At 41.1% G+C, this 27217-nt stretch overlaps 3 protein-coding genes, 1 long non-coding RNA gene and 1 other non-coding gene across 8 annotated transcripts in view; 4 read left to right on the forward strand and 1 right to left on the reverse strand.

The window, feature by feature from the left end:
• The first annotated feature begins 829 nt into the window (after window positions 1-829).
• On the forward strand, window positions 830-2997 carry LOC108244459. The gene is made up of 4 exons (XR_001808926.3): window positions 830-1151; window positions 1578-1621; window positions 2031-2062; window positions 2655-2997. It is a non-coding gene; the product is annotated as an uncharacterized LOC108244459 (long non-coding RNA).
• LOC112451071 lies at window positions 1672-1739 on the forward strand. The gene has a single exon (XR_003039817.1). It is a non-coding gene; the product is annotated as a small nucleolar RNA SNORD52 (small nucleolar RNA).
• An 840-nt stretch (window positions 2998-3837) lies between the features above and the next one.
• Window positions 3838-11052, forward strand: lg5h6orf47 (linkage group 5 C6orf47 homolog). 2 transcript variants are annotated; one of them, XM_017430717.3, is made up of 3 exons: window positions 3838-4110; window positions 4346-5647; window positions 6243-11052. In XM_017430717.3, exon 2 carries the CDS (start codon window positions 4739-4741, stop codon window positions 5636-5638), a length of 900 nt encoding a protein of 299 aa, XP_017286206.1. In that variant the 5' UTR covers window positions 3838-4110; window positions 4346-4738; the 3' UTR covers window positions 5639-5647; window positions 6243-11052. The 2 variants fall into 2 exon arrangements, with proteins under 2 accessions (XP_017286206.1, XP_017286204.1); XM_017430715.3 differs by having other exon boundaries at window positions 3840-4110; window positions 4346-5653.
• A 2443-nt stretch (window positions 11053-13495) lies between these two features.
• On the reverse strand, window positions 13496-24305 carry ppp1r11 (protein phosphatase 1, regulatory (inhibitor) subunit 11). Its single transcript, XM_017430696.3, has 4 exons — window positions 24170-24305; window positions 23976-24089; window positions 20009-20117; window positions 13496-17609 (listed from the first exon to the last, which is right to left on the reverse strand). Exons 2-4 carry the CDS (start codon window positions 24051-24053, stop codon window positions 17425-17427), a joined length of 372 nt encoding a protein of 123 aa, XP_017286185.1. The 5' UTR covers window positions 24054-24089; window positions 24170-24305; the 3' UTR covers window positions 13496-17424.
• A 177-nt stretch (window positions 24306-24482) lies between these two features.
• The window catches only part of vars2 (valyl-tRNA synthetase 2, mitochondrial), a 27988-nt gene continuing 25253 nt past the window's right edge, over window positions 24483-27217 (forward strand). The window contains exons 1-2 of one of the 3 annotated variants that reach the window (XM_017430708.3): window positions 24483-24818; window positions 24902-25099. In XM_017430708.3, the coding sequence (XP_017286197.1) occupies window positions 24911-25099 (189 nt within the window). In that variant the 5' untranslated portion in view covers window positions 24483-24818; window positions 24902-24910. The remainder of the gene's footprint in view (window positions 24819-24901; window positions 25100-27217) is intronic. The other 2 variants (XM_017430707.3, XM_025009217.2) reach the window with 2 other exon arrangements.

Genomic DNA, 27217 nt, shown 5'->3' on the forward strand with positions numbered 1-27217 from the left:
CTGCTGGTAGAATAACCTGGCCAAAGGAGGAGATAGAAGCCACTGACATCAAGTTTCACCCTAAGTACAGCACCCTGAGACTGTACACTAAAGGAGGGAGGCAGAGGACTAGTGAGCATCAGAGCCACTATACAGGATGAAACAACCAAGACCCTGGAGTATATCAGGAAGAAAGCCCCTAATGATGATCTGCTAAGTGAATGTCTCAGGCAGCAGAAACCCAATGTGGAAGAGGAGAAAGAGGAACCCTCATGGAAAGATAAGCACAAGAGCATCTGCAAACTTCTGTATGTGACACATAACAGTTCAGAGTTGTAGCAGAAGTGTGTACAGGGTGAAGAGCAACGGCTTCAGAGGATCCATTCGCATCTTGTTCAATTTGTATCTATCTATCTATCTATCTATCTATCTATCTATCTATCTATCTATCTATCTATCTATCTATCTATCTATCTATCTATCTATCTATCTATCTATCTATCTATCTATCTATCTATCTATCTATCTATCTATCTATCTATCTATCTATCTATCTGTCTGTCTGTCTGTCTGTCTGTCTGTCTGTAACACTAAATAGTATATTATAGGGATATGATATATGTTTCCAACAAATGCATTGTCAAAAAAACAACCAGTATTTTTTTCATGGTTATTTGTTGTTTTTTACGCCTTTCAGAAACATAGGGACTAACTAATCCAGCATATATGAATTTTAACATAGTTAGAGTAGAGGCCGTCAATCAGCCGTCCTGGGCAAAGATAATATTTAAAAAGGCAGTTTTTAGGACACCTAAAACGGTCAGAGCGGACCCCTTATATAAACCGTGCGCAGCCGCCTGTTCAGCCTCTGTCTGTCGGTGTCCGAGAGCGGGAGGTTGGCAGGGAGTCCCTGCTGGTAAAACGTAATGTAAAATTTGTGGGGAATATATTTACCCGCGATGTGAGTTATCTCTCAGGGTTTTATGGTCGCTCAGATGTGAAGGAGAGGCAGCAGCTCGCGCAGCGGCCCCTTAGCACGTGGCGAGCTCGCGACGCGCCAACACATGCTGGCCTAAGCACTAGCTTCTTCACTTTAGGTGAGATTAATATCCGCCGGGTCTAAGGCTCTGATGACTTTACTCAAGAACATCGTGAAACCATGACAAAGTCAGGTGAGTTTTTAGATTTAAATTAAAGGCCGAGCATGGCTTGAATGAATGCTTATCACCCGCCGCCTTACATTGCATATATTTAAACTAAATAACTTTTTGATGAGAAACCGAGTTATATCCGGTTCAGTTAAACCTTTAAAAACATCTGCAGGGGGTCAGACAGTATGTTGTAAATAATAGTTTAAATAATATTGTTGGCATGAGCTGATATAAAGCTGTGAAGATTGACGCCAGTTCATTCAGACGTCATCATTGAGACCTTAACGCTGCTGTTAGTTTACATAATTATTTCTGCAGAAATGATATGAAATCCACTTTACAATGGCTCGACTGGTGCGCTACATTAGAACCATGATGATCCACAAGACTAGTCCCTGATAAAACACGTTAGGTGTGAGCTGGGTCTAAACGCTGTCTTCTCTACAGGACAGGTGTTCAACTCTGGGCTGCTGCAGAAAGAGCTCCTCCAGGTAAGCCTGCCACCTGCAAACCTCCGTCCAAAGCAGAGTGTGCGTTCATGTGGGATGATGATTCATAGACTAGAGTCTCTGAAAAAAACATGAAGTTGTTTTCACATTACACTGACCACAAAGCCACAGTGAAATGGAGCGTTTTAATCCATCAACTGCAGATCTAGATCCCTGCTGGGTGTATTTCAATGCAGGCTTCAGTCTTCTTCTGACACACAAGTGTCCCTTGTGTCTAGTCATTTTATACTGATTGATTGTAAAGAAAACCAAAGAATAAACTGCTTAAAATAATCGTCTGCACTGCAATTATGAATGGTCTGCAGTAAATGGCTTAACACATCTAAATGGTGCTTTTTTTTTCTAAAGGTAGTTTTATTTGAATGATACTAATAAAAATTTCTTCTTGTAGGTGAGCCGCCCTGATGACGGTCGTCTTTATGTGTAAGTACCAGTTATTGTGGAAGTTTAACGATTAGTTAAAATGATCTTGGATGTCATTGCTATACTAAATATACTTTTTTTTTAATGTACATCCAAGCAAATAGTGAGTTTCTACAGAGTTTGGAATCTGGTATGCTTCAGGTCTGCATTAATCTAAGGAAATTAAGTTTCTAGTCATATTTCTGTTTTCTATAAGGTTAAATTGAAATTTGTAAAGATTGATCAGATAACCGGGGCATTTTTCACCTTTTTGTTGTGTCAAAAATGCCCATTTGTATTGACCATGACTGATGTATAATGGCAATAAAAGGCTAAAGAATCCCAGGGTGTGAATACATTTTTAATAGACACTGTATTTCTACAGCCCCGTGGTGAAATGTTGGCCCATGTGTTGTACACTAGTTCCTGGCTGCTGCTCCTTGTGTCTGATTGGTCGATGATGATAACCCTGTTGTTCGGTTCTACTGATGTTAAATGAAGTCTGCCCGCAGCGTACTGAGACCATCAGACCACTGCAGCTTTGCAATGAGTTTAGGGGATCTGAGAGTGAATCTGGAAGATGTTAACCAAATGATTTCATGTCCCTCCACAGACTCTGAGACTCAAACTGGGACTGAAGATGGAGAGCTCAAACCATCTGACTACAGCCAAAATAAACTCTGTGCTTCTAATTCATGGTTTTATTTAATTTGGCTGACAGTAGCAAGGCAGTGGTGTCCAGTCCTGGTCCTGGAGGGCCACTATTCTGCATGTGTTATGTGTTTCTCCTCTGACGCCTGATCTGAATGAGTGAATAACAGGCTTCTGCAGAACCTGAACAGAGAAATGACTGAAACGTGCAGGATTGTGGCCCTCCAGGACCAGGATTGGACACCACTGCTGTAAGGTGTTTGTTTTATTTATGAATGTCTGAAATAAAGAATTTACAACTAAAACTCTGAAGTGTTTTCTAAACGCCACAACGAATGTTCTGTTGCTCTGAGGAAAATGTCCATTTTATTTGCTTTGTCAAAACCAGAGCAAATTTTAAGCAAGTCAGTTGAGTTTCAAGCTGTTAAACTATTTTTCCTTCAGTCTGAGGTTGCACACGAATAACTTTGTACTGATGTAACCCTCAAGTGTGGCTCCATTTTTATTGGCCCTGTGAGTTTTCTCAGGTTAAACCAGAGTGTTGCAGTTTAAAACGCCAAACCATGGACTCTGTTATGACTTAATGATGGGTATGCTGCAACTGCACAGTGATTTCCTGTTTGGGATAAATAAAGTACTTCATTTCTATTCTATAATAAAAATGAGAAGTGACAATTTAACCAGGGTAAACAAGCTGGTGTTGCTTTAAGTTAAATTATATATATATATTTTTGCGGATTTCTGCCCAGGTCCCTCTTGAAAATGAGATGTTGATCTCAACGGGGTTTACCTGGTTAAATAAAAAAAAAAAAAAGTAAAAATTAACTTTATTAGTTTGGCTCAGTTTTCTCTGTAAATGCAGTGGTTTTAAGCAATGATGCCTGAGGAAAAGCCTAAAGAAGTTTGCTCTTTTGTGTAAAACATCTTTCTGGTTAAATATCACCAATACAGCTCATTTCCCCCTAATATCAGCAGAAAAAACAAAACGAGACTTTAGTCAGGTATATAAGACTTCCCTCCTGATGTTCACACTCTGGCACTTTTTAGAATAAGTCAAAGTTTGTGCCTGTCAGCAGGAGAAACCTGATGGCTGGAACGCGTGTTGCGGTGGGGACAGGTCTGGATGTGACACCGGTGTTGTGTCGAGTTGTGTGTCCCCGGTAGAGAGGTACCTGCTGCGCTCGACGTGAGGCGGACACTGCTCATGCGCCCTCCTTTCGCCTCTTTTACTTTATAATGGTGACAAACCGTGTCGAGTTAGCTTTTACATTTGTGGTTTGTGTTCTTGACTGGAAGCACATTTACCTCAATGAGACGGACTTCAGTCAGGGTTTAGAAACTTGGTTGGTTTATCAAGTTATTGAAGCTAACAAAGCTAGCAACTGGGACGGGCTGAAAAACTAGCTAACGTCGCCTCGGTAGGTATTTTAGCCTCTTTTTTTTGTAAAAACCGACCGCAATAAAAGACCTCGAAAAAATGTTAAACCATTAAGAATTTAGTTCGACTTTTTAGTTTTGTTTTTAAATGCTTTTCACCTGGTAATTTTGACAACCTGCGCAGTGTTTGCTAACTTGGAGGGGATCTAATTAGAAGGGCTTCATTCTGGAGCTGTAAAAAAATAAAAATATACTCTGTCTTCTTCTTCTTTGCAGGTGTGACAAGCGGAGTGATGTGTTTTTGGAGGACTCTGGGAACATTTCTCTGTCCCTTTTGTTTTAAACTTTAAGCCCAACCAATGCTGAACCTCTGGTCGACCACTTCCGAAGCTAACTTTATAGCTGGATGTGATGTGGAGCCACCAGCTTCACCCTGAGACATGTAGACCTGCTCCATAGCTGCTCCTGCTTCACTGAGTGCACGGGTTAGATTCACGTGGGCCGGTGTCGAGTCTGCTCGACTGGTTTTTCCCACACCTTCGGGTGTGTCTGAGTGGAGAACATGTTATTGCTTGAGCCTGAATCCATGTGAAGAACTGTTTTAGCTTCAGGAACCAGGAGAAAGAACAAAAGGTCTGATCTTACCTGTTACAACTTTATAACAAAATCATGACCGCCGTGCTGGGCAGGGCGTGGGGGTGGGTGCGCTCCTGGGGCAGCTCTGGCCCGCCAGAGGACGCCCCGGCTTTGATAGTTAAGACCCCAGACCTGCATAAGAAAGGCGGCTGGGGTTTCACAGGGTGGACCTCTTGGATCTGGGGAGGGTGGAGAAGACAAAGTGACCAAAGCGGGGCGGCGGAGGAGTTCTGGGAGGCCCAGGAGAGGCTGCAGCCTGAGAAAATAAAGGCGCTTGGAGCAGAGAAACAGGAGGCCGAAGCCAGTTCGCCAGTACCCAGGTGGTGGAGTAGATACCTCCCGACTCTGTATCTGTGGCCGAGAAAAACTGAGCTGGCTGGAGTAAGACAAAGGAAAGGTGACAGTCGGCGGGAGCACGACATTGATGGGGACTTCTCTGATTATGGAACACCTCCTCCGTCTCCTACACTGTTCTCCTCTCGGCTGACCTCTCCTTTCCGACTCTTCGCGAATAGCTGGAATGTGGAAATCGCGCCTGAGCATTACGAGATCTGCTTCAACTTCCTCCGTCACCTGTTTGACCTGTTTGTCGTCGCCTTCCTGTGGACCGTGTCCCCCCCCGCCAAGCTGATCTTGGAGGTGCTGGGGGTCCAGGGCCCGTTGAGGCTGTGGTTCCACGGCATGGCCATGTTCTTCGTGTCCACGGCTGGAATGGCGGGGTTGCTCTGGTTGATCCAGGAGTATCTCCCTCAGTTTGCGTTGATCTACGGCATCATCCAGGCGCTGGTGATCTCGGTCAGCGTTCGACAGAGCGTGATCCTCGGTGTGGAGGAAGAGGAAGGGGGAAATGACAAGGATGTAAAGGAGACCGATGAAGTGAGAGACATTAAAGATCACGAAGACAATTCTTTGTTGAAAAAGGACCGCAAATAGAGAGTTTAGGTAAAGGTAAGTTATTATTTCATTATTTTGATGTTCAGTATTAACATATAGTTACTTTATGCTTATAAATATAAAGATTTTGTTGTCAGGTTGCTTAAGATTTTGTTTTATGGCTGCAGCTGTATTCTTGGCTGCTCTTTGACAACTCTTCTTCACAGAATTCGGTAGAGTTCTTCTAATTTGGTTGGTTCCCTGACACAGACCAGGCTTTTAGTCCACAGGTTTTCAATCAGATCGATGTTGGAGCTTTGTGAAGGCTGATTTGGGAGCTGAATGCTCTCCTGTTTCATCCAATCAGAAAGCAGCTCTGATGTATGTTTAGGATCACTGTCCTGTTTGAACACCTAGCTGTGGTCAAGTTTCAGCCTGAAGTGAATATCTACAACCGATTAACCTTTAGAGCCAAACTAATTCAAGATGGCCACCACAGGCATCTGACCGATAACTCAGTCAGTTGTACAGATACTGAGCTCCAACTCTGTGTGGTGGTAGAGATCGTGCATAGCCATATTTTCAAGGTTGTGACTAAAATGGTTGCAACTCCATTGAAAATGCAAAGCAGCTTTTTGATCCTCAGTCTGCGGTGTTTTTCCAGATCCACTCTTCACCTCCACGGTTGGTCTCCACCGAGGACGGCGCAAATCTCAGCTTTGTCGGACGACCCCCCCACCAGCTGTGCGACGCCACTACAATCACCACTACAGACCGTTGGCTGCACCGCTGCGTTCTGCAGTGAGTTCAGGACTGTTCAGGTTGTGCTAGTTTCACTTTATGTTCAACACTTTATAATCTGCATCTTACAGACATCTGGGCTCTGAAACAGTTATAGTGCTGTGACAGTAAGACATGTATTTAATCCTGTGTACGCTTTATTTATTGTCTCGTGGGAATACTTCTTCTCATTTCCTGTAATGAGACAGTGAGAGCCTTTAATTCAGTCTTTGTAGAGAAAATGACCTCATACCATGGTGAAACCAAAAATGAGGCCTGAAATCGAATTTATCTACAAGAGGAGGAAAAAAAATCAAACTCCCCCGCTCCATTTCTCAGTTTTCACATCCCCAGTTCTTACTGCTTCATTTGTTTTTCTTACTTTAGTTTTATTTTTTTTTCCTCAGCTTATTAAGTTTTACACTCCCAGAATCCTCCTCACACGCAGCTCAGAGTGTGTGACGTTGGTTTCTCCTGTTGAACTGAGGATTTATGTGACCGTGCCTTTATGTCTGTGACACAGAAACACGAGAGAAGAGCCATGGCTCACAGCCACACTCCTAAAAGTGCTGTTTTAACCCTCACGTGTGCAACACAGCGAGATAGTTCGACAGACTTATTATTAAAATAGTTTGCCTGACGAGATAACTGTCAGTGGATTAAAGTGGATCGCCGCCGTCTTAAAACAACCCAGCAGCTCCTCCAAACGCCACTTTAGAAACCTTTACACCTCATTACATTTCACACCACATGAATATTTCAGCAGAAATATTTAGAAATCCCAGCAGCATGTGACTCCTGGCTGACGTGGAAGTGCGCAGTGTTGCTGCAGCTGCTATTAATGCGTGTGAATAACGACAGAACTTTGTGTAAAAATAGCTAATCTGAACCTGACAGCAGTGTGTAGTAGGAGTGGGAATCTATAGGCACCTCACGAGTTGATTAGAATGAAGAATGAAGGGCTGATGCAATGACACATCAAGCAAAATCCTGAGCACAGACCGAAAAAAACCCAAAATGTTTTGCTTTTCACTGCAGTATAAAATGGTTGTCATTCAGACATCTAAATGAAGAAAAATGGAGTCAAAATGCAGAGTACAGAGACATGTTCATCAGTCATTGCACGCTGGAGCCAACTGACCCACTTTTTAAAATATTTCCATGGCTTTCTGGTCCCCCGCTACAGTGCAGGAATGGCTGTGTTCGGGATCTTCAACATGGGATGATCGTGTCTCCGAAGTGTGCAATATAAGGTGGTATCTCACTAGGCTGAGACTGTCGGAGACTCGAAATGATGCTAAAATAAAATGAGTAGATTTGAGTGTTTGCAACCAGCAAGCAGAGCCAGCTGTGGATTGTGCAGCCAGTTTTTTGTTTTGTTTTTTTAAATTATGACAAATTTTCGTGGCCATGGCCTGGAAAACTGTATTGCAGAAGCTGCCCTCATTTTAAGATTCAATCTGCTGGAGTTCACTTTAGCCAGGTTTGAACCAGTTCATTCATCTTTGTGTTATCATCAGCGTGGTTTTTAGACCTGTACCTGTCCGCTGTCGGAGGAGAGCTCCCCACAGGTGTCAGAATATACAGCTCAGGTCCTCCTAAGGCAGGTTGAGAGAAAACTTGTTGTAGTTTTTTTTTTTTTTTTTTTGAAACGGGTTCAAAACTTGAGCAACAAAACTGCAAGCCTCTGCAACTCAAGCGAGGAAACTTGAGATTCCCCTCTTGGACGCCGTTTGCCAGCTAGTCCCCAACAGCCATAGCCCAAACCCTCCCTTTAAAAATGGCAGCAATGACCACCAGATATCCTTCCTCGGGGTGGAAACGTGCACAAACCTGCATGTATCACCAGGATTTTTCCCTTTAACTTCATAGAAACCTAAAGTACTGCCAAACACAGGCTATCACTGGTCCGATTCTTACCCCCACCACTAGTAGATGTATAAATAAAATCATTTGTGTGAACCATTGCAAAGTCTTGAAGGTCAGAGCTGTTTTAAGACGGCAGCGATCCACTTTGGTTTTAGCTGCGTTCAGATGAGCTGTTAGCTCCAAACTGAAGCCGCCAAAGAAGCAGGGAAGATATTCATTATTTATAACACACACAAACCCAGTTCAAAATTACCGACCTGTTCCTTTAAGCGGCTTCAGCTGAACTGGTTGCTGCCTATTAACCCATCGTTTCTGCTGCTGATGCTGCCTGATGGATGACTTTCACAAATGAAATATGAAAATGTTGGTTTAAAAACAGCTGAGCCCGTGTGACTCCATTAACGGTACTTTTCCTGTCTGAAGTCTGCGGAGGTATCCGCTAACTTACTGCCACATAAATCAGCAACACACTAATAGATTCTTCACACACACATATACACACATTTGCTTTCTGCCTCATGTAACGTCTGTCACTATATGCCTATTTAAACGTTTGCTAAGACGTTGGCTGCACTTTCTTCTTTAATGTTTTTTTATATATATTTTTTTTTCACCTCTTCATGTGAAGTCAGAGGCACCAAAGTAGGAAATGAAACAGTAGATTTTGTCGATATAACTCTGAAACCGACCCGATCCACGGCCTTTAAAACACAGAAACCTGTACCTGACACTACTGACATGGAAGAATTCATTATAAAGCTGTTCACGTGTGTTCCTCTCACTTTGAATATTCAATGTGACTTGATTTGTAATGTTGGTAATATAAGATTCCAGTTTAAAATGGTGAATATTTTTTTATGTTAATTGAAGAATGAGGGTAGAGTTTAATATTCCAGTTTAATGTTTTTTAAAGACGCAGATAAAAAACGTCAACGTTGTCGGTCAGAGCTGTTGATGGCCATCCTGTCTGCTGCTCCGACGGTCTCTTTTATCAGAGAGATTTAGTTTTTTTCTACGAGCAGGCATCATGGCTAACAGGTGCTGGATCACTGATGCCTGTGGCGTCCTGGACTTGGTAAGAAGCACAGCGGACACACGCATATCTGCCGTTCCTTCCCGTTGCTGTGCCTGTAACCCGCCGCCTCCACGTCAAACACTTGTTCTGGCTGAATAAAAGCAGATGTTTTATTGGATCGTCTCCTGTCTTGTCCACTTGTCCTGTTTGCCTACAGCAGTCCCGCTCAGAGTCGCAGCGAGCGAAATGTGGAAAGGAAACGTTTAACGGGTTGCAAAGGTATTCGAAGCAACATCTTAGGACGTCAGCCAGGAAGTTAAAGTTTGGACACAGATATGTCTTCAATATTTCTCTCAGCAGATGGCCTAATTAATTACAAAATGGCTTAAAGCCCTGATCTCAGCCCAGTAAAAATTTTGTGGGCAGAGCTGAGCTGATAAGGTGTGTGAGAGCAAGGAGGCCTACAAACCTGACAGTGTATGTAAACATGTGGTTCCAGCTGTGTTGATCATGTTTCTAACACCCTGCCAAAGATTTACGCAACTGAGTTGTACACACTGATCAGCTCAATTTTAAAATAAGCAAAACGTTAGTTAAAAGTAACAAAACCACTAAAATACAAAAGTATCAAAATGCTAGGTGTGAGCAAAACACCAGGCTAGCTAAAAGCTAAAAGTAACAAAAATGGCTAGCTAGGAACTTAAAAGTAGCAAAAAGCTAGTGCATGTTTTGAAGTCACATTAGCTGATATAAGCAGCGTGTTCTTGAAATAAAATGTTGTGAAATAAACACATTGTGGTTTGTCATTTTAATCACAGTTCAAAACTTTATTTCACATTATTTTTGCTTTATTATGCTAACAGTATATACAGAAAGAACAATGTACATATGTAACAATGTCAGAGTGTGAACACGGAGCATGAGGAGGCGTCAGAAAGGAGTAAACCAAAGTACAGGCAGATATCAGCGATGAAGACGATCTGGTCCAAACAGAGACATTCTGACCTTTGACCTCTGCCCTGAGCGATCCGATTCCATGAGAACACTCTGCAATCATCGAACTCAACCAATAAAAACTCTGCGGGGAAACAGCACTGAAAGCACAAACACTAGTTGAAATTAACCAGCTGTGTGAGCGCGTAATTAAATAATTAGAACAAACATTTTTTCATTCAGCCACACTCGGGTCAATTAACGTCACTCGTACAATACGTAATCCCAACAAAAAAAAAAACAATGTTCCCCAAAAACTAAATTATGCTAAAACACAGCCATTTTGTTGGATTGTTAAGTAGATTAAGTTTAATAAAAGAAAAGTTTAAATAACGAGCAATCAAGGTGTACAACAAAAAGACAGCCCACTAGTAGTTAGCCTTATTTAACATATAGGAAAAAAAAAACACTTAAACATTCACTCTATTTATTTCTGATGGATTACACTAACAAATGTCGTCATTAATAGAGCATCGGCCTTGATTGGAGTAAGAAGACGATTACTGGCACCTGAGCGAGGCTGCTGGAACTGTGGGCGCTGGAGGTGCCATAGCAACGCCTTGTGGATGGCAAGAAATGTGTCCAACATAAAGAAATGAATGAGTAAAAAAATGATCAAAAATCCATTAATGATATTAATCCACTATTTTCTATGGTAATGACTTAAGAATGGGGAAAATGAAGTTCCTGTTTGGTGTCTACAACACGTTTTCACGGCCATGCACTCAAAAAAAAAAAAAATTTAATGTGAACCTTGACACTAATAATTTAGAGCAAAATGATGCAAAAGTCAAAGATTATAAACAGTACCTGAACGTTAAATACAAATATACAAAAGAGAAAATAAAATCCTCTCCTGCAACTCTCTGAAAACGGCGAAAATAACAGGCGCTTTAAGTTAACGAACAAGGAAAGAGTGCAGAAATCAGATTGTCATCAGTTTACACAAGTTCAGTAGTTCAGGTTAACCGGCCAATAAAACATGGAGGACTTTTTTTGTGCCTTCAGGTTAAGCTGGACAATCAACACTGTGCCATACGTGTTTAACTCGGCCTGTTTGCCACAAAGTATGGCAACCTTTCGCTAAATAATCAATCACTTTTCTATCTCTGTTTACCATTTTAGATGGCAATCACTGCGGTTCTCCTGGTCATAACACTGATAATTCTAAATCCTTAAAAGGTTTTGGTTGACCTAACATTTAATGGTCAGCGTGGATATGTATTGCAGAAATATTAAGAGTTAAAATCAAGGAAGTCTTACTTGGAGAAACTCACATTTTAGAATAGGAAAACAAAAAGAAATATGCTTTGTAAAATTGGTTTACCACAGCTGCAAACAAGTTCAAAACTGAAGGCGTTAAAACCATTTTTAAAAGCTCATTATCTACAATTACGTTGTTTTTAGTCATACGTTTTACTGTAGATTTTAAAAAAAGTGGTTTGCCAGATTGTCCTCTTATTTTTACAAGGAGAGTTTGTAAGTTTTCCACAGAGCCCTTTTGGACCTGCGTTACTCATCAATAATGAGCTCAAACGTTATCTTATCGAATGTACAAATGTTGTAGAGAAGCATGTGCTGTCACTGGACGTCTCTTTTTATGAGAACAAATGTTAGAAATATTAAACATTCATTTTATGTAATATAAAAAAAATAACACCCAGCTTGCCCTTTTAGTTCCACATGGGCAGTTCCACTTTCACTTCAAGCTCAGGTCCTCTACCAGAGGCCTGGGAGCTTCAGGGTCCTCTTCAGTATCTTAGCTGTTCCTAGGACTGTCCTCTTCTGGACAGAGATCTCTGAGGTTGTTCCTGGGGTCTGTTGGAGCCACTCTTCCAGTTTGGGGGTCACAGCAGCGAGTGCTCCGATGACCTCTGGTACCACTGAGGCCTCGACTCTCCACAGCTTCTCTATTTCCTCTTTCAGCCCTTGGTGTTTCTCCAGCTTCTCGTGCTCCTTCTTCCTGATGTTACAGTCTCCTGGGACTGCTACATCTATCACCACAATGTCCGGTTGGTTCGCCATCACCTGTTTGTCAGTCTGGATCTGGAAGTCCCACAGCATCTTAGCCCTGCCATTCTCCACCACCTTAGGTGGAGTTTCCCACTTTGACTGTGGGACTTTCAGTCCATACTTGATACAGATGTTCCTGTACACTATTCCAGCTCCTTATTTATGTTGTTATTTGTACACTTTGTCCACCTGCTGTTTTGTGCTGGACTGTCTCAGAGGCATCTTGGGTCCTGCCTGGCATGATAGACCCCGGCCTCTATTGCTCTTGTGCTGCCGTGATTAGTGCCTCTGTGCTGTCATTCACTCCAGTCCTCTTGACCTTCTGGTAGGATTTGTTGATATCAGCCACCTGCTCAATCTGCTGGCGGTACATGCTGTGCAGGGGCTTATCTTTCCATGATGGTTCCTATTGTTCCTTCTCCTCAACGATGTGTTTCTGCTGCCTAAGACATTCACTTAGCAGTTCATCATTGAGGCTTCCTTCTTGCTGTACTCCAGGATCTTGGTTGTTTCATCCTGTATAATGGCTCTGATGCTCACTAGTCCTCTGCCTCCCTCCTTTCTCTTATAGGACAGTCTCAGGGTGTTGGACTTAAAGTGAAACTTGATGTCAGTGGCTTCTATCTCCTCTTTTGGCCAGGTTATTCTACCAGCAGGGTATCTAACATATATATAAATATATATGGGGTATGCTGCTGTTGAAATCTAAAACAGTAAACAGACAGGAGTGTGACTTGATTATATAATAAAACAGCCTGCCATACTTGAGCAACCAGTTGACACACTGTTTGCTCAACTGAAGACACATGCATCGGTCTCACTGCAGGCTCAACTTGATGGCACAAAAAAAAGCCCTCCACAATCAATCTGTTCATTAAAAAATTAACCCAATCGTTGAGTCGCAGTTAAAGCTCTGATTTGTGACACGAGCAGGTTTCATCTGACATTCTGTTATGTTTCACTCTCCATTTTAAAGGGTTCTCTTGATCCGTGCAGGTCAGCAGTAATTAAAACAGTGTTCCTACATGTTCTCTGGTCGAAAATCCTAGACTTTTTAAAAGTCAAATGTAATTTTTTTTGTTCAATTCAGACATCAAAAGGTCTGTAAATTCACTATAATTTACTGTCTTTGTACAGAAATGCTATTTCATTATCTATATGTCGATGTAAAACTAGGGAAAAAAAGGTTTTTCTCAAGAGTTTTATTATTGGTTTTACATTACATAATGTGAGCATAAACATTTACCTACTACTGTAAGAGGCGTTTCCCTTTTTTTTTTTTAAATGCTGCTTTTTAATTTTACCTTTAAAGACATTTCATGCAATGTTTTTGCCAAAACAAAACATTTTTCATTAATCTCTGTCACATTCAATGTGACAAAATCCCTGCTTGCTTGAGCGGTTTCCATTTCCTTGTTTTTGTTCTTCTAAGAAAATGCAATGTAGTGCGAAGGTTTTTGTTTTTTTTCCATTTTCTGCTTTTTTTTTACACGTGTCCAGATCTGGAAAATGCTTCAAGTTTCAGACTTTTTGTCGGAGGTCTCTAGATCCTGAACATCTGATCTATTCTATGCTAATTAAGACAGACGTATGTGAAGGTTAGGGCCAAAAAGGTTTTTAGTTTTTTTTTGTAATACTGAATATTTAGCTCGCTCACAGGGGTCTGCAACCTTTACAGTCTAAAGAGCCGTTCCTGCCACTTCTCTCCGGAGCAACAAAAAGCTTGAAATAAAGATAACACAACTCTATGTGTTGTTTAAACTGTAATTTGTGACCATATGAGCTTAAAGATCTGTATTAAACTGTTGAAAGTTATTGGTGTTTTCACATATTAGAACAAAAAGGTGAAACTCTTAAAAAATCTAAACACTGAATTACGCAGGCTTGTGTGAAGCTTATCTATATTTAAGGAAGATTATAATAAGTATTCCTCTTTAAAGTAAAAAAAAAACAGGCCAATTAGTTGGATATTGCTAATTTTATAAAAGCATTAATTAATGTTATCAAAACTGACTCGCCGCCATACATCTCTAATGTTTTCCTGTCGTGGTTATAAATTTAAATATTACTTGTTTTGGACATAACTCCAGCTGCTGCGAAGGGACTACAGAGCCACAGGTTGCAGACCCCCCTCCCACCCCCTCTCCCCCAGTGCAGAAGCTTAAATGGGTGTATATGTAGAGGTCGAAGGTCAGTGCTCCTCACCCCACAGCATCCTGAGACCAAACCTGCTCATCATTCAAACTGTACAGAGGGAAGGGCGCTTGTTTATAAGAAACGAGTGTTTGTGTGAACTTAAAGTGCTTTTAGAACTTTAAACAATACTAGCCCGTTCAGTTTTTAACAGTAATTGTTACTTGCCACACTGTGTTGACGTCATTCAGAAAAAACCTCTAGACGTTAGAGTTCAATCTGCGTGTCGTCTTAAAACTCTTCACTCTGATCCTCCCAAAACTATAACTGCAACATCACAGCCCCTCTCTGGCTCGCCACACGGGGGAAAACTCGGAGAGCCTCCGCGCCAGCACATGAACAATTCGCCAAGAGAAAGTCATCAGTGATGTATTCTGTGTGTCTGTGTTACGTACAGTTAACTGCCCGTTTACCTCCGCCGCCACTCGCTCCAAGGGCACCAGTCAGAAAGCCTGACAAGCTGCTGAAGAGAGCGCAGCAGGACCCGGACCGAACGGCGCTCATCCGCTCGAAATCGGTGCGATTTTACGTTCCAGCTAATTTGCGACGAATCAGGCATGCCCATTCACTGCTGGCGAGCTTTTCAGGCTCGCTCTGAATTGATCGGCGCTCGTTTCTCCAGCACTGAATCCCGTCGTTGTTAAAGTTAGATGGATCTGATCAGCGAATGTTTGCCACTTTTTGAATAATCAGCTCTGAGCCATGCCTGCAGCTGCTACAACCTGCCCACAGCCGTGCAGTTTGGTATGGTTTTAGATTTATTTAAATGTTGTTAAATATGTGTTTATTTATGTTGAGCTATGTTATATTTATATTTATTGCGGAAAACACATATGAACCAAAACTAAAGGAGGTGTATAATGAATTCTAAAGATCAGCATCAGCTGCTGACAAAATTCTGCTGCTCAGAGGGGTGTAACTCAGAGCAGAAATATAAATGGGCTGAGAGGATTTTACTATTATATTACTGCCTCTTTCTGTCTGCAACCCATTATATCATTTAAGGCTCTTAAAACTAAAGGTATTTCTATTATCCAAACCAAACTACTCATCCATCACTTAAAAAACTGAGAAGGAAAATCAATGAGAGCAGAAGTGATATGATTGTTAGAAACGTCTCCTGAATCCACTTTAAAGGTACTCATTGTAAAGACATAAAGACTGATTAGAAAAATAGGATTTTCTTCTCATATTAGTGGTTGATGTGTTTCTAAATTCAAAATTTGTGACCAAATGAGAATTACCACATGCGTTCGTTTACCTACAGAAACAGCCGAATTATGGAGATAAATTAGTCTCAAAAGTATTCACACAAGCGATGCAATAAGATCCACAAGATTCACAAAGTCAAAGTTTTTCAAATGTACACATTTCAAGTAATATTGTACTCATTCAAATGGACAAAAACAAATGCACAAATCACGTGCTGCGTACGGATCAGCTTCCCTGTCCCTGTGACTTGAGACTTTCTTCATGCTCCAAGTTCACAAATGTAATGCTGCGTTCAAGGCTGGTAGAAAGTAGGGAAATCTCAGCTTTACTAGATTAACTGGGTTTTTGGAAACAACTTATTTCTGACTTGGCACAGTAGCTCATACCCCCTGTGTTAAAAACATAAACTCAACGGTACTGGAATCCAAAAATGTTCATTTTTTTGTCCACAAAATTAATATTTTTTGGGATTCTAGTACCGTCAGTGTAAGAGTGTTTTAATATAAGGGCTGTGAGCTTGTGTGCCAAGTCAGAAATAAGTTGTTTCCAATAACCCAGTAAAGCTAAGATGTCCCAGCTTTCAGCCTTGAACGCAGCATTACATTTGTGAACCTGGAGCATGAAGAAAGTCTCAAGTCACAGGGACAGGGAAGCTGATCCGTGCGCAGCAGGTGATTTATGACAATTTGAATGTACATTTGTGAAACTGTTCATGAATTTGTGAATCTTTTTGTACGCTTGTGTAAATACTTTCTAGACTAATTTACCTCCATAGGAAATTGGGACAACAATGGAACATGGAAGAGCCTTTCAGGAACAAGAAGTCCAACGGGTCTGATATACTGGAATATATTTACAGATTTGTTGAGTAGAGTATGCAGATAGGTGTTTAAGACAATCTAAATTGAAGTATACTTGAAAACCAGTGGTATTTCACCTGTTTTTCTTTTCTTTTTTTTTTTTCAGGAAAATGTAACCAATGAGTTAAATTTGTCCAGGTCCGCTTTGAAATGCTGCTCAGTGCTTTGTTTACAGCGAGTGTGGACCCGCAGAACTGCAAAGCAATATATCTGGAAAACTACCAGAGTCAACTCTTTCAAACAGCAATATTTGATATAGTTCAAGAAAACCTTTATTTAGGTTTGATTTCATAGTTTGCAATGAGTACCTTTAAGAACTTTTGTAAATATATTAAAAATTAACTGATTGTTTTGTTTGTTTTCCAACATTTTATGGGCAAAAAAAGAAGATTTGGGAAGCTAACAAGTCATCAGCCACCCCACTTCAGTTTCACGTAGCTTAAAAGAGAGCAGGCTAAACCAGTGTTTCCTGTGATGGATGACAGTAAAACCCCAGTAACAAAAAGGACTAATACCAACAGCTTCTATCAGACTACCAGCCGATGACAACCACGACTTCTGAAAATGCTCTGTATGGATCTAAAGCATCCTGTGTGTGATTTGCTGTAAAAGAGCCAAAACATGCAGAAACACTAAAAAAAATAAAAATAAAAAATGGCACAATTAACTCCTATCATCTTTGTGGTTGAAAATGAGCTGTCAGTTCAAGTTAGTAAGCTGCTTGGAGGAGAGCAGGCTGTGAGATGATTTTAATGGGATATTACACAGAGAGGGGCTGAAACTTCCCCAGCAGCTGGAACTTTCTGACATCAGGCTTTGTCTGTAGCTTTCTGAGGGAACTATCATTGGAATACGTCACTGATGTGGCAACGAACCCCCCACCCCATCAGACCCCCGAGCGATCCTGCTTGTTAGTGGGCGTGTGACCCTCCAGAGTTCGGGGGCGGCGCGGTTCCTCCGTCGGGCCTCTGTCCGTGGCCTCTCCTGCCGTGGCCCAAGATGCAGTTGGCACTCCCACACCCTTCGTCGTCGTCGTCTCCTTCGCTTTCGGAGGACGACTCGCCGAACTGTCGGGGCTTCTCGTAAATACAGCAGCCTGCAACACAACACGCGGCGTCAGGACAGGCCCAGACTCACAACCTGCTCCTCATCGTCACCTGACACATCCAGAAGGAACTAAACCAAGGGGATAATTTCTTTCTTCACTGAAACAACTGTGATGAGTATCAGTACATGAAACAAAGCAGAGACAGCTCTTTGAGGCATTTCTGGCTAGGAATAGAATCGAAAAAGCGCGAGTTAAAATTAGCTCCTCAGAAGCTTTTTCATCAGCAGAAGAAATGGAAGAGCTCTGGGTTTAGGCAGTAGGCTTCAAGGCACACATGTATGCTTATTAATACAACATAAGAGTTACTTATATGCTTAACATTACCTGTTTATTTCTTTAAGGAATCTTTGGTCAGAAATATTATTTAAAATGAGAACATTTCTGAAGAAACGTTATAGGGTGCCAATGCAGCTTCTGCCCAAAATTACAGCTTAATTGTGTAGGAATCTAAACAAGAAAAAAATGTCCACATTTTGACGTAAAAACTGTATAAGAAGCGTTAGGGGAACTAAGATTAAAAACAAATGTTAAAGCTGCTGCCAGTGGTTCTTTATGGTTACCATGGTAACCACACAGCTGTGTCTGTTACTCCCTGACTGCCAAGTTAATCAGAGACAGACAAAAAGGCCTCAAACAAACAATCCGTGTGTGAAAACTAGAAGTCAGATCTTAAACATTCTTGAACAGAGAGAGGCAGAAGGCTCTGACGGTCACACGTAAATTTTTATGTTTCTATAATGTTTTATGTAGAAAACATGACCAGTTAAAAAGAGCCTTCATTTCAGATTTGTAGAAAATATATTCAGCTGAAATATAACAGAACCAGTGGAAGCTCGGCTGTTCACTCACTGGGTTCTGGGAAAATTAAGATAAAACCACAAGTCCTACAGCAGAGAGAGACACACTGGGTGAAAGAAGACAAAAATCTCTACGATTTAATGTATAATTTATATTTGTACCAAAATGAGTTCTAGGAGGAAGAGTTTGTTTCAAGATTTGACATTTTTACACATTTCTAAACTTAGTGGGTGACATCAGCAAAATCCATAACTCATAAGACTAAACCTGTGATTGTGTAAAAACTGTAAAAGATATGAAAATGCCAGTTCAGACAAGTAAAGTCCAACTTTCTGTGCCCTGTTTGAACTTTGAATGATGTTTCTACACTGAAGTATGACTGAGCTACAGAGCTCAGGATTGTGCAAAATGTTCACGCCGCTGAATCCTGCACAGTCCTGGTCTCAGTAAGAGCACAACCACCTCGAACGTCTTATATTTCTAGCTTTAAAGGTCCTGGGCAGTAAATCTAACTCGGCCCTGATGAGGTCCTAACGTTGTCAAGTTTACGACGCCGTACATTTGGCCTCCCAAATAATTAATTAATGACCTTAAGATGCTTGCTTTAACAACTACCTTATAGATAAAACTGAATTCCTTCTATATATCTATGTAGATATCTATATATATATATATATATATATATATATATATATATATATATATATATATATATAGAGAGAGAGAGAGAGAGAGAGAGAGATGCATATATGCATGTATGAATGAATAGATGAATGGATGTAATAATCTGTTAATAAATAGATGTTCTCATGTTTCACCAAAGTCCCATTGACCACCATTGTTTTTAGTTTCCTGCATGTTTTTGAGAATTTTGTGCATGCTGCATGGTGTACCATCTTTAGCTTGTCAGTACAGTTCAAATGACTCACTTCTAAAGTGGATTGTTGTCGTCCTCAAAACAGCCCAGATTGTCAAAATTATTTAGATATTCCTGCAAAAGCTATTATTTAAACATTTCTGTCCCGTTACATTTTGCATTATTTCAGCGGGATGCCCTGGAAGTGCTCCTTCGCTGCTGCAGTTATCATTTATACAACACCGTTCACACAAAGCGTTAAGATATTTTGAATATTGGAGCTGTCACAAGACTAGCCATTAGCTCATCAGTCCTGTCAGATTAAACTATTTCTCCAAACTGAGGCGGCTCAAGAAGCTGTCTGCAACAGGTAAGATATTAATTTTAACTTTTACACAGAAACCCACTGTTCCTTTAATGTTGCTGTGGATGAGGTTAAAAGAAAACAAAACCTTTCTTCAGCTGGAGTTTGTTTGTTTTTTAATTCTTAAACCATTTTCACCCTAAAAGGTTCTGCAGAGACATGCATGCTGTAAACATGAATGTCTGGATTCATTTTGTTTTTAAAATGTCCCAAATGATAAAACTTTGACTCCTGTTTTCTCTTTTGTGTGATTAGTTTATAAGCCAAACTGCTACCAAGTTCCTAACATTTCTGTGTGTGTGCTGCTGCTGCTGCTGCTGCTGCTGATGATGATGATGATGATGATGATGATGATGTGTCTGAACTCACACTTTGAGGACCGTCTTCCCAGGTGCTCATTATCCACAGTGTCACTGGACCACTCCACTTTCTTCTCAGTCTTCCTCTTCCTCAACTTGATTGTCAAACTTCGTCCTTCCTGTAAAGCAATTAGATGGGGAGTATTTAAAGGAAGCTACACCAAGTCGGGGACGAGGGTCGGAACAAGTGTGGCAAAAATTATATTAAAAAAAAAAAAAACGTCAACAGATCTTAAAAAATGCAGGAACAGAACGCAACACAGAAGCAAACCACATGCTCTCTAACCCACTGTTTTGCAGAAAATGTGGTCCACAGAGAGCAAAGGGAAGTTTAGGGACTGGGTTCATGAGCGTTATGGTATCAGGGAAGAAGCTGTTCCTCAGCCTTGTGACGCTGCAGAACCACCTGCCTGTGAGGAGAGGGGTGGGGTTCATCATAATATTCTCTGCTCTGCTTCTGCATCTTCTGCTGTAAATATGCTCTAGTGGAGGGAGGCTGCTATTGGTCTTTTTTTTTAGCTGACCTAATCGTCTCTGCAGCGCCTTCTTGACTGTGATGGAAAACGTCAGGACACTTTCCACCCCACACTGACTGAAGGGGTCAGCTCGGAAACACTTAGGCTCCTCGGGAAGCGGAAACACTGGTGAGCCTTCCTAAAGATGGTGGCTAGTTGTGGTCCATGTGAAGTCATCAGACACGTGAGCAGACCTGAGTATTTAGCTGTTTTCACCTGTTTCCACCATCACGTTTGTCTTTGTCACAATGATTCCCAGGTTGTTCACCTTACACCGATCAGTACATATTTTTATTTTAACATGACAAAGCACAGCTTCTGAACAGTATTTCTTTACCATTTAGATACAGTTCTGTAGTAATGACTGAGAAAATTACATATTAAAAGCAAAATACTGTTGATTCTCAGTCAAACTATGAGTTTACCTTCCTTGGGTGAAGAAACTGAGTATTAGGTTCCAATAAGATTGATTGCAAGGAGGTTAAATAACTCAGAGTTTCTAGAGCGCAAAACAAAACCATCCTCAATGAAGCCCCAATGCCTCGATTCACCATGGCAACAGAGGTGGGTACCAAGCACACTGAGTACGTAGTGTGCAGTACGTAGTTCATGTAGTGGTTGCAGCTGTTGTCTCACAGCAAGAAGGTCTCAGGATCGCCTCCTGGCCTCTCTGGGTGGAGTTTACATGTTCTCCCCAGGCTCGGGTGGGTTCACTCTGGGTACTCCAGTTTCCTCCCACAGACCAAAAACCATGCATGTTAGGTTAGTTGGTGACTCTTAAAATTGTCTCTGTGATGGACGGGAGACCTGTCCAGAGTGTCCCCCGCCTCTCACACACCAGCTCCCAACAACCCGGAAAGGAGAAAGTGGGTAAAGAACATGGATGTTTTTAAAATTAATTAAATCTTTTAGCAAATAAGATGAGTCTTTCAAATAAAATTCCTAAACCCATAAACTGATTTTATAGTTTTTCATTTTGATTACAATAAATTGACAAAACAATTATGTTTGGTTTTATTTAACATTTCATTTTTCAAATAATACTTTGATTTATGAGCTTGTAAAAGAATTTGACATTTTATTTCCCTACCTGCCTCTGGACAGATGTTCTATATCTGTATGATTTGTATATAATAACCACTAAATTTGAACAAACGCCAAATAATCTTGTCCAGTTCTTCTCACTATCGAAGTTATACTGGCAACAGCTCTTGGAGACCATTTTACAACATCTGAGGACCACAGAATCAGGAACGTGGACCCGGACGTCCTGTTCCTGAAACTCCAGTTCAGGTTGGGGATTTATATTTACAGGTGACAGATGTGAAGCGTTGGAAGAAAACTGTTTTAAATTCAAACTGCTGCATTTGTTGTGAGGAATAAAGACCAAACGACCGTGAATTATTTGTCTGCATTTTGTTGACTCCATCTCAGCGTGATGAACAGACTCTGTTCTGATGAGAGCATCTGAGGTGTGATATTGGATACATGCGGTAGGAGATGGATGAGTGAAACTGATGAAAAGTGATATGATTCAAACAACAACAACAACAAAAAAGATCTGGGAATGAGAGCAAATCTGATCTAGTAGCGAGGCCACCTGGCAACATATTTTGACACCATTGGATTGATCTTTTAAAGACAAATCCAACACAGTTTGAATTTTTAAAATTGCTCTACTGGTTACCAATTTATTGTCAAAAACTGATCATCAGAATTGGTCTAAATGAATCCAGTTCTTAAACCGGCAGCAATAGAAAGTCCTGTGTTTAACTTCCGGGAACTGAAGCTGAGGAATCGCTCTAATTGACGGTAAATTTTCAGATTATTCCTTTGTGGATAAAACATGAGCAAAGCAGTCCAAAGTGCCGGCTCCCACTTGCAGATTTTTTTTTTTAACGTAGGTTATAAAATGTTTTTTGAGTTGAGGAATGAATGAATGAATTAGCTCGATCGCTGCCTGACACAGTTAGCTATAGCGCTGCCGTGCATCGTTTATTTAACGGATGAAGAACATTTAGAGGATGGATGGGTTGGGAGGGGACATGTGGCCTTGCTACATCTACGTGGGTTTTATGAAGTCTGCTTTGATATCAGTCGGACTGATCCAAAATGAACAACTCAGGAACCTGCCAGGAAGCAGGTTTACGTCACAGAGCGTTACTATGGTGATGTGCTCAAGAGTTACCTCTTTTTCTGGAACGGGAAAACTCAAGAGCGTCCTGAAACTCGGGGTCAACTAAGTGAAGAGTTTTCGTCCACCGCCCCCAGATCTGTGCTCTACTGCAGACGTCCCCAATACCTGGTCCTCGTGGCCCACTGTCCTTTAGGTTTTAGGTGTTTCCCAACTAACGCACCTGACTTAAATAACTGAATTGCCTGCTCAGAGTGTCGTCAAGTTTTGCAAGAACCTGTCAACAACTCATTCATTTCAGTCAGGTGTGTTGAAGCACGGTTGGGGATCTCTGCTCCACTGAACCTATTATCTTCTTACCACTAAATTCCAATATGACACCAGTTATAACAAACAAAAGCCTGTCTGTGCCATGAGATCTCCAGCATCAGAGATTGTGACCAATCTTGACTTGGAGAAAGTAGAAGAGCGAGCCCTGGACTCTTGAGGGGATACCAAAGAGCCACTGGTTCAGATCAAAATTAGATCCAAGGAGTAGAGGCTTTCGCCACACACATCAGTGCTGAATCGGTGATCAGACAGTGAGTTTGAGAACCAAGAACCAAGGAAAACTCTAAAGTCTAACTCTGACCAAATGGGGGAAAAAAAAAAATCATATTTCATTGGCGCTTATAGGCCTGCCCTTCTGTGGTTGTCCAGCGGAAAGGAGAGTGGATAATAGACTCTAAACATAATTTATATCAGGGATGGGCAACCCTGGTCCTCGAGTGCCACTATCCTGCATGTTTTACTTGTTTCCCTGTTCCAACACACCTGATTCAGTGGTTAAATCACCTCTTCATGTTCTGCAGAAGCTTGTTAATCACTCGTTGATTCAAATCAGATGTGTTGGAGCAGAGAAACAAGGAAAACATGCAGGATAGTGGCACTCGAGGACCAGGGTTGCCTACCCCTGGTCTATATACTTGTGCTTTTTGACAAACCTAAAATGAATATTTAGATCCAACTCCTATCTAGGTCCTCCATACTTAAACCCATCCAACAACAAGCGAACAGGCGTCTCAGACGAGCTGTTTGGACACATTATGTCATAAATACTCAAAAAACACGGTTACAAGCCATAAAGTCTAACCCTTTAGAGCTAAACGAGCTAAAACGGCTCATTAGACGTCGTCAAGGGGACAAAAGAGGTTCATTTTCATGTTAAAAACACGGATGGATCATTTGAAGCAGTGCGGCCTATCACGTAGCAGCTGAAATGCTAGTTTTCTGTGAGCTGTTGAGCAGAACTGTCAACACGTCTTCCCGAGCAGCTTTTGAGCATTTACCTGCTGGGGCGGAGGCGGTGTGCTCGTCTGCACAGTCTCTGTTATCGTCTCACTCGATGTCCCGGGGACCTCCGCCATCCCTGGAGCCGTGGTGCTAACGCTACCGTTAGCCTGCTATAACAAGATGCAGAACAAGTGAAGCTCGGCGTCCGTATAGTAGAATAAAACTGTATTGCGGGAGCTTTGCGCCTGACCTTTAATCGTTAACCCACAGAAAGTCTTAAAAACAAATAACGTCGATCCGAGGTGTGCTACAGACAGGAGCTGTAGACGGCGCAAGTCAAGTTGCTAAACAAGTTAGCCGAAGTCTAACCGGAAGTTGTCCGTTTTCACAAACGTAAAAAGAAGTCTACCAATTAAACTGAAAAAGAAAAACAACAACTAACGACTAAATTAGATTATTTTGAGTGCATAGCCATTTAATGTTTGCGTCAAATATATTATTTTTGTTACTATTTTTTTATGAGCTAGTTTATTTTTTAAGAGGGCAGGATATTCGAATTATATTTTGTTTTAACTTGACGACTGATGTTTTAACGGGGAAGATATTTCCTGACGGACAAACCTTTATTTCCTGTTCCTGTCCGTTCTGCCTGTAGACAAACTGAATCCTCATGTTGATATTATGAATAGTAGGAAATGGCACCGATTTTAAAGTGCAGTATAATATATTTACCTTATAATATTTTTAGCGTTTTGTGTTAATGTAAACATAGTTATTTTATTACTATTCGCGGTAAAGTAGCTAAAGTTTTGAAGGTCGTGTCTGAGATGTCTTATGTGCACTCTGGGTTTGAATCCTGAAGTACACCTACACCTACTGAAACATTGTCTTTAATTAAGGTATTTACTATTTTTAAAAAAACTTAACAGCAAAGTGAGAGAGATATAAAAACTTTAATCTATATATATTTTTTTTGTTCAAGTAACTGAAGATGTGGAGGGCAGGGTATTCTCCGAGTCTGAGGATGCCAGGGAAGATGGCAGCCCGACTCTGCTCCAACAAGCCTCCTGGAGCGCAGAGCCCTGTCTCCTCTCAGCTGTCCTCCTCTCCTCGGCCACAAGCTGAGAAACAAAGGCGCAGACGAGAGCGGGAGATGGCCATACTGTCCAAACAACACACTGTAAGTTGAAAACATGACAAAGTCACAGGGAAAGGCTTTGAATGTTGTTGTGTTCTTCGGTTTACACAGTGAATGCGTTTGTTATGTTCTGATGTTGTTATTACTTCTTGGCACCAGAGGGCAGTGCTGTGACAGCATAGGGTAGAAGAGACTGTGTTGGTACCAAAGATACTGAGAATACAAGACAACACTATATTCTGTAATGGCGTCTGAACAGTTACTGTAACAAAGTTAGCGAGTTTAGCCGTTGTCTCCTATTTTCGTTACAACCGCCAGAACAAAACTGGCATCAAGGATGAGCACTTCAGTAGAGTCACCTTTCCTGGGTGAACCTCCTATACCATTTACAATGTTGCAGAAAATAATTGATAGTTACTATCAATTCCTCAGGCTATGGATTGGGAGCTGTTCTGCTACAGTTACATTTAGTCAATGTGGAACGCATTGTTGCTTTTGCATTCTGCACCTTGTCTCCAGCCAAGAGAAAGAACTCCACTATAGAAAAGTCCCAAGTCTTTGGGAGAAAAGGTTGTGCACCTGCCTCATGATGGACTCCAGGGTGTAGTTTGTTCTAAACAATGCCTTTGAGACCCCTAATGGTGGTCACATATTGACGATTTGGTCTACACAGTCATGTCATCTGTCAGACATGTAACAAAACTGCTAGTGTTTCACCTGATCCATTACAAACTGTCAAGTTTCCAGAGAGTTCATTTCAACACAGTGCTGTCAACACTGTGGGTCCATTTGAATGTGGAGCTTACAGCTGCAGGTTTGCCATCACCCTTGTTGATTATTTCAGTAAATGGCCTGAAGTAGCATTTACTCTTAATGCTACAACAAACACTATCATGGCATTCCTAACATCTGTTTCTTTCACATGAAGAAAACCCAACTGATAATGGCCCACAGTTTACATCTTCTGCTTTTTCAGACTTAATGAGTGAATGTGGAGTCGGAACAAGTGTAAACCACCCTCTTGCAAATGGATACGTGGGACGCTTTAATTGAGTGCTAAAAGACTCAGTTCAGCCGGCACAAGTTACACAATGACCCTGCAAGCCTGCAGTTACTGAAATGTTTCAGTTACAGGGCTTCACCTTATGCCATACCCAGTGAATGCCCTTTTCAGCTCCTCAGAGGACAAAACTGGACATACTGCCTCCACTTAAGGACAAGGGACAGTATGACTATGTCTGAGAAAAAGTGGTTCTGTCACAAGCCAAAAGTGTACGTTACACACAAACAAGAAGAGAGGAGCCAAACTCCCCAAAGTCACTGTTAGAGCTACGGTCAGAGTGCTGAAGCCTTTTTATGTGGGGGGGGGGAGAAATACGGAGTACAACGATTCTTTGTCAGTACAGCAGCAAATTGTGCTGAGTTCATTTGTCCTCAATGACAGAAGAAAATGGAATGCAGCACGTCTTTCGCTTTGCTCCAATGAAACACAGAGAACTGATACAGCAGAGGAACCTCCTCAGTCCAAAATGGACATCAAAACAAAACTGTTCTGCAAAGAGAAGGACATGCACCAACCTTGACAAAAGACTGATTTAAAAAAATGGTTGTAAAACAGGTGACAGATTGTAAACAGTTTTTACTTTTTTAGCTAATTTCATCTGTAATTTTGATTGTGTTTCATGATAAAGACTTTGTTTGCAATTAATAGCACTTCTGCCAACTTAATGGTTAAAGATAAATTACAGACATTTTATTTTGCCTCACAGTAATACTAATCTTCCTGAGAAAATGCTATTTTTGTTTAAAGTAAATGAGGTTGTTTGTTTGGGTGAAAGGGGAGATGTTGTGTTCTTAGGTTTACACAGTCAATCCATTTGCTGTGTTCTGTTCTTGTTATTACTTCTTGTCACTAGAGGGCACAGGTGTAAGAGAAGAGACTTGTATAAAATAACACGCATAGGATACAGAACACATCAATCAATCAATCAATCAATCAATCAATCAATCAATCAATCAATCAACCAATCAATCAATCAATCAACCAATCAATCAATCAATCAATCAATCAAATTTTATTTGTATAGCACATTTCAGCAGCAAGGCATTTCAAGGTGCTTTACATAATTAAAAAACAAAATAAAAACAGCACGTGACAAT

Source organism: Kryptolebias marmoratus, linkage group LG5 (assembly GCF_001649575.2).
Source record: "Kryptolebias marmoratus isolate JLee-2015 linkage group LG5, ASM164957v2, whole genome shotgun sequence".
NCBI lineage: Eukaryota > Metazoa > Chordata > Actinopteri > Cyprinodontiformes > Rivulidae > Kryptolebias > Kryptolebias marmoratus.